The sequence below is a fragment of the Aedes aegypti genome, chromosome 3 (genome assembly GCF_002204515.2).
Source record: "Aedes aegypti strain LVP_AGWG chromosome 3, AaegL5.0 Primary Assembly, whole genome shotgun sequence".
Taxonomy (NCBI): domain Eukaryota; kingdom Metazoa; phylum Arthropoda; class Insecta; order Diptera; family Culicidae; genus Aedes; species Aedes aegypti.
The window spans coordinates 237,324,550-237,332,050 of record NC_035109.1 but is presented as its reverse complement, the minus strand read 5'-3'; the positions used below and the strand labels follow the sequence as shown (position 1 = coordinate 237,332,050).

Sequence of the window (7,501 nt, the reverse complement as noted above, 5' to 3'; positions counted from 1 at the left end):
GATAATATGAAAAATTATACATCCATTTTGAATAAATCTTTTGGCAATCTGTCAACTGCAATTGATAGTTAGGCTGCCAGTACTTGTCTTAAAAATATAAATTATAATTTTTTGAAACAACATGCATAAATATTCAAAATTTCTTCGAAAAAACTATCAAAGTTACCCCATTTTACGGTACTTAAAATACAAAACCATGTTGATATACGATACTCCAAAAAATCTCTTTGTGCACATAAAGGTCAAAGAGTCCCCATCTCTAAGGAAAAAAGAACTGTCATTGCCCTATACTAGTTTGCTATTATGATTCTGTTGCATTTTTATAAGTTTTTATCCAATCCTTTTCTGTTACCAAAAGGGTGACTCACTCATCCCAAAAAGTATAGATTTCATAAGTAAAACATTTGTTAATGTTACAATGCCACATTATCTTACACATTTGTTCGATGCACAGTACATTAGAAAAAGTTGTTTGTAATTTATCTTATACCACAGCTGTATTTTAAAAATCCACTGATATTTAGTTCATCATACAAAAATCATTGATGTGTTAATAAATTTGCATTTGTATTTACATTTCTCAACATGTAGCTGACAATCATTAAATGAGATTTAAATTTTGAAGGTCGAACATTTCGAAGATATTAGCCTTGTGATTTCGTTGAACGTCTGTCAACATCTCAATTTTAAAAGGTTGCCATCAAAAAGGAAAAGTGTTTGACAATTGAATTACCGTGTGAGCATTTTCAATCCACCGAGAAAAAATGTCTCTACATTTTGACACTGTTTAGTGTCTTAGTTTCATTATGCAATCATTTATTTGGGACAAAATTCTAAAATCTCTCGCTAAAGAAATCCATAATGTGAACTTTGCCCTAAACTCGATCGAAAATTTCGAGGTGAAATTAATTGTTTACGTCACACACGCTTCTAACCTTCACCAGACGCATCAAAAGTGCTAAACTTTTGTAATATGCAACCTCTGTGCTTCAAACTAAGACCAAAACATCAAAGAAATACGAAAAACAAACAAGATCAGGTAGCATAGAAAAACAAACACCAATAATTGCAGACGACACAGGTTGCGGTCGCCCATAAAACAAACCAAAGTGTGTGCATTGTACTCTTTAGCTAGATTACAGTGGACACGCCTTCCCAAATTTATCCTGTTGGGTAGGTAAGAATATTCACGCTGCAACTCTGATTCTTAACATTGGCAATGAGCTTAGCACGTGATGACCTTTGTCTACCCGCATATGTCAACCAAACCACGTTGGGTATGGAATGACCTTCATACCCGCTGTCTAGTTAAAACGCTGGTCAAGTTCGGTTCACTCATCAGATACAAACCAGATATTCGTGCTAAACACATTTGGGTAAGTTTGTGTAAATTTGTATAAACTCCATCAACAAAAATGCTTCCAGACATTTTCAACGTTATCAACAAGGCCCGCTACAGTGGAATCATTGCTGGACCAAAAACGGCCTCAAGTCTGTACCAACTAAGTGTCAAGGTGTTCGTCAAAGAGCTGAATCGTAAAGGTAAACTCGAAATGCGCATCCCCGAACTGTATCACCTACCGGCTGTTGCGTTAATCAGCGTATTGGGAGAAATGAGCTGTTATACATCGCTGAGGAAAATCCTTCACCGAGAGCTTTCGGATCCAGTTTTGTTCATGAGAATGTTCACCGATTATAAGGCTGATAGGCTAGCACTTGAGAATTGCTTACGCAAGGCAAGTTTGATAGGTAAGCCCGTGCTTCCTGATCTAGCGAAGAACTGGTGCAAATCAATGATCGAAAATCAGGTATTGGAAAATTCATCTCAAGTGTTCGACAAAATTATGGAGTCGTTCAAACTCGGAAATTATTTGCACGAAGCTGGATGGTCTCTACAAAGCGCAGAAGTACTCGGCGTTGCCTCCCGGATGATTTCACAATTGAAGGAAAGCGAACACAGAGTAGCGTTGGAAGTAACATGCGTGCAGAAAATATTAAGGGCGGAAGGAAGCGCACTTCTAAGAGAAAAGGCGGACAAGACTAGCAACATCTTGCTGACGATGGCCAAAGGAATTACAGACAGTGAAATACAGCTTCAAGTTTATCTGGAAATGGCAAACCATAACTTCAAAGCGAAACGCGTCGATGAAAGTCATCGTTGGACCAAGAAAGCCATGGAGCTCATGACGGAATCAACCCCAATCGAATTCGTCATAGAAATCCTTCAACTGGAAGCACTCTATCTCTTCGTCTCAGAACAATACGAAGCTGGGAGCTTCATCATCAATCAAGCAATTCATCGAGCCCGGACAACATACGGACACTTACATCGGCGATATGCGGACACATTGTACACCTGTGGAGTTTGCTTGCTGAAGACCAACGCGATCTCAGCGGCCATTCCCATTCTACTGGAACTTCTGGTCATTATCACCAAACTGTACGGCAATTACACACCCCACGTATCAATGATCCAAAGCTACTTGGCATATGGATTCTATCGTCGATCGCAAACAACAGGACGTTTTGATATGGCGTATGAACACATCCAGAATGCGATTACACTGGCGAAGCAAATAATGCCAGAGCGACAGAAGGTTATCGACCATTTCATCAACATTCGGGCCATGATAATGAAGGGACGCGATAATGTTCTGGCTGCTGTCGAGGAGAACAGAGCAGCTAGAATTGGGGATTGCGAGATGTTTACTGTTGATGAAATCAAGCAGAGATGCCTGGAACTACATGGCGATTAATTTGCAGTTTATAAATGTTAACATTTCTATTAATGCCTGAATTTTGTGCACTTTTATAAAGAATACTTATTTTCGAAAATAAATATATTATAAATTAAGATCAATATATAAAAAAATGATCATGAATTAATCATCTTATTTTAGTTTTCATTTTATTATACTCTCATCAACTTAACATTAGTATTTAATCTCTTATCCTGCATTGAATCGATTGATTTGCGACGCATTTCAATATGATTGCAATATGATTTTTTCCTAAGCCAATAAATTGTGTCTTCAATGAAAATAAAAATGAGTTTTATTTCATTCTTTGCTCTTCTTTTAATTGATCGCTCGTCTACTGTTTGTTCAATAATCGCTAAAAAATAATTACATTTGCTTGTACTTACGCAGATTGGTGAACATTACAAGTCAAAATGGGAAACCTTTTCGTTCAAATATTTCTTCTTACAGCTAATTAAGTATGTTGACTATATATGTAGTATTGAACAGTACATTTTCAACTTTTGATTTTCCACACAAAATATTAATTTTGGCAGGCTAGATGTAAATTATTACTGGATCGATTTGAATACAACTTACACATGACGTCAGATATAATTTGAATTTAAAAAGTTCTTATTTTTGAATAAAATTTCAATTTTCACAAATACAAAACAAATGCGTCCAAAATTAAGTAGGGGAAGTGGTAGTAAAATGAACAGGGGTGGTCAAATGAACACCGTGACTTTTACCGAGAAAAAACAAATTTAGATGATATTCTATCACACACGGACGATTCAGAGCATAAATCTAAGTGTTCGAGTTGATACGTTGGTCAATTTAAGTAAAAATATCAACGAAAACTAAGATTTTAGAAAATCACCTTTGAAAATTAGAACTGACGTAACTTTTAGCTCGGAAGACTTGAGGTTTTTCAGTGATATTCACCTCACTTATGATATGATGTCAAATCTGATACCTTTAGAATTCTTTTTGAATGGGTTACCATCTTCAATGAATGTATTTTCGGTGGGGCAATGAAATTTTTTGGAAATATTTGTTTTGCTCACGTTTTTTGCATGGTGTTCATTTTACCACACACAGCTGTTCATTTTACCCACACAGTGCAGGTAAAATGAACATTTGCATAGCTTTTTGATAGCGGTGAAAATATGTGAAAATTTATCTATTTCAGTTTGAATCCATGTCGCTGCTTTAGATTACATCCCTATTTTTGATATTGTGCGAAAGAACTTTACAAATTCCTCTTTTTTCTATCAGAAACAAGATGATTTCCTTAAGGTGTTCATTTTACCACCCCTGTTCATTTTACCACCACTTCCCCTACTTAATTTTGGACGCATTTGTTTTGTATTTGTGAAAATTGAAATTTTATTCAATATGGCATTCAATCCACATCTGTTGAAGTTTTGTGTCACAACATGTTGCCTTAGAAGTTCGAAGCGGTTTGTATTAGCTTCCGGGTTCAATTTGCCAAAACTTATTCAGCTATGCTGTTTGATGTCATATTTTTTCAATTGGTTACGCTACTGGCTTTATAAATAAATTACGCTCAATTAATCGGTCATGTTGCTCAGAATAACCTGAATCCTTAGAATAATACATGTAGCGATTCTCATGGACCTAAATATTTGGAAGAATTCCTGAAAGAAACACTCGAGAAATTCCTAACAGAATGCATGAAGTTTTTTTTCTATACTCTCTAGATGAATTTCTGGAGGAATATCCGGAAAAAAATCATGGAGCGATTCTTCGAGGAAATCTTAGGAATGATTTCTAGAGAAATCTTGAGAGGGTTACCTGATAAATTTCTGGTGAAATATCTTGAATAATTCGTGAAGAAATTGTCGTAATGTAACCTGGAGAAAATCTTTAGACATCTTTGCAAAAATCCCTGCAGAGATTTTCCAGGAGAAGGGAATCTCTAGAAGATTTTTTGTGCAATACAGTCGAACTCGATTATCTGCGATTTGATTATTCGGATTTTTAGACTCGATTATCCGAGGTATGTTTTTTATATGATTGGTTTTCAATTTAATTTGAGATAATTTAGTACAGCAATATACAGTATGAATAGTTTAGCAGTTTTGGACGTAGGTAAGGAAGAGAGGGTTTGAAAAGGTTTTTTTTTTCGTATGCCGGTAGAAATTTTTGTTTTCTTCTCAAGACCCCTTATACTCCTAGAAACAATTTCTGGCTACGCCACTGTATCATATAAATGAAACAACGAAAACAGTCGAAGCTTGTTATAACGACCGGGGAAATAGAGAAAGGGACCGTCGTAATAGAGAAAAGTCGTTATAGAGAATAGTTAAAACATCAAACTGTTTTTCAAGGCACCGAAAAATGTCACTATAAAGAGCTTTTGTCATTATAAAAGTTGTCGTTATAACGAGTTTCGACTGTTATATTTTAGTTCATTTATCGCATATTTTAATTTATCTTTTAGGGATTCGATTATCCGGAGTGGAAAAAATAAATTCATTACTCCGGATAACCGAGTCCGCAGAATCTCCTTTGTAAACTTCGATCACTAGAGGAATCTCTGTAGAAATATCCCTGCAAATATTCCTGGAAATCCTTGAATGAATTTCTGAAAATATTTCTGAATCACAGAAAATCTAGAAAATCTTGAACACGGAAAAATCCGTTATCGTATCCGTGAACAGCAGTCATGAGTTCGTCAACAAGCAAAAATACAACGTGGACTAGATCATGTTTCTGTGAACGCGTTGCCTAGTTCCGAGAACATGATGGTAGTTCACGGTGTATTTTTGACAGTTCACGTTTTCTTAAACTCGTTTTTGAGCGTGTAGTACCGTTTTGATTCATATTAAGGACAGCTTTTAATTCCGGACACTCTACTTTGTATGGGAAACATTTCACACGAAATGTTTCAATTATTGCCGTTCGAAAGTTCACAATTTCGAGGCTCGTTTTAATAAGCTATTTTGATAAATATCTCTGCAAATTTATAATGCACAACTGATTTAGACGTCTCTTTAGTGGTTTAACAATTTCATTTGATGATTTGACTTTTCTATTAATGATTTTTATGAGATGTCCGGAATTGGAATCAAAGTGTCCGGAATATGAGGCAAAAGTGAGGACGCGTCCGGAATAAGAATCATCAAAAGGCCATACATTTCGATTAATTTAAAATTATTCAAGTTGCGGAAGCGAATTCTTTACCCACGATTCAAAAGCTAAGGGTTTCTGCCGCTCGATAACGCTGAGGAATCATACATAATGATTTATTTTGCATGCTCTATGCTGTGCTATACTTCCCTGAGGTCTTAAGTGTCCGTAATATGAATCAAAACGGTATACAAAAGATTGTTCTGGTGGAATCTCTTGCAAATGCCTTAGTGAAATCCTTGAAGAAATTGCTGCAGGGATAACGATAGTGATTATATTGGAGAAATTTCTTGTGAATTCCTTGAAGGAACCTTCGAAAGAAGTATAGGATAAATCTTTGGAGATATTTTGAGAGGAATGTCTAGAGATGTTTCTGGAGGATTTACTGGAACCTTATTTGAACTGGTCACAAGGAGGAATCTTGAGAAATCTTACATTGAAGTTTTTGACTTAAAGTTTCTATATAATCCATATTGAAAATTTACAATAGCACTGAAATAACCTACCAAAAAGCTAAAAAAGTTGATTAAACTGTTCTCAATTAGTATAAGATTGTTACCGTTGTTATAATGAAAAATATTAATAACTGACTTAACTTACCGGAAAAGCTGTTCAAACACTTTTAAATTGCGGTGTACTCATTTATTCAAAACGCATCTACTTCGAATTCAAACTTCTTCCTCTCTATTTCGCGCTATAATAAATCCAATTCTTAACTTTTACTTTATCGACAATCCATATTTACAATCTTACTCTCTAGGCCTTGCTCTACTACTGCATTCCAGAGTTGCTCGATGTCACTATCAACGCTTGAAATTTGCTGATTTGTATAGGCCGACTGCGATACAATTCGAATCATTTCGTATCACATCAACATCATGCTGTCTACTCCATCACCAGTGCATTGATGGCGATAGACTATGGTTATCACTGATGGGTCAAGTTTAGCCTTAAATTAAGCAATTAAAATATCAATTTATCAGTACAATATTCTTGATAGTGCTGGAGACGGATTAAAACTGTGTGTTGGTCACTGAAAAATATTAATAGCGTGGGTAATTACCACGTGATCACTCATTCTGCAGTGATTGTGATCTAGAGTGCGATGTCGCATCACCACTGTTGGTTGTCAGATCAAAGTGATATTTATAGTTCGCAACTGATATTGATAGTTTTAGTCCATCAGCCATCAGGTGATATGACTGATATTGTGCAACTCTGCTGCATTCCCTCTTTACTCTAGCTACTCTCTTTCTCTCTTTTGTGCGGTAAATTCATTTGTGTGTGGTGCGACGGATGGTGTTCATTGGAGGATCAATTTATGTTGCCGACTACCGATGCATAAACGGGACGAACGGTAGGGCCTAAATGAACGGTGTTGCCACGCTAGCGGTTTAACTCCGGCTAGGGGCGAAATTCACCATGCGTATGGGATAAAATGAACAGGTAGGGGGACATGGGGCAAGAAGGACACCCGGGGCAAGAGTGCCACCTCTAATTCCACGTAGTTCAAATCAATTTTTTGATGTTTAACGCAGGATAAGTATAAACTGAGTACTAATTGAGGGTTGTGTAAATATTACAGTTAAAAATGTTTAGTACAA

The 7,501-nt window shown here is 36.1% G+C and overlaps 1 protein-coding gene across 1 annotated transcript; it reads left to right on the top strand.

Moving 5' to 3' along the window:
* The first annotated feature begins 1,415 nt into the window (after nt 1–1,415).
* LOC110678150 (amyloid protein-binding protein 2-like) lies at nt 1,416–2,756 on the top strand. Its single transcript, XM_021850771.1, has one exon. The coding sequence runs from the start codon at nt 1,416–1,418 to the stop codon at nt 2,754–2,756; it is 1,341 nt and encodes a 446-aa protein (XP_021706463.1).
* The last annotated feature ends 4,745 nt before the right edge of the window (nt 2,757–7,501 follow it).

Coding starts and splice junctions, on each gene's coding strand:
- LOC110678150 (XM_021850771.1), top strand. CDS start 1,416: ATGCTTCCAGACATTTTCAACGTTATCAACAAGGCCCGCTACAGTGGA.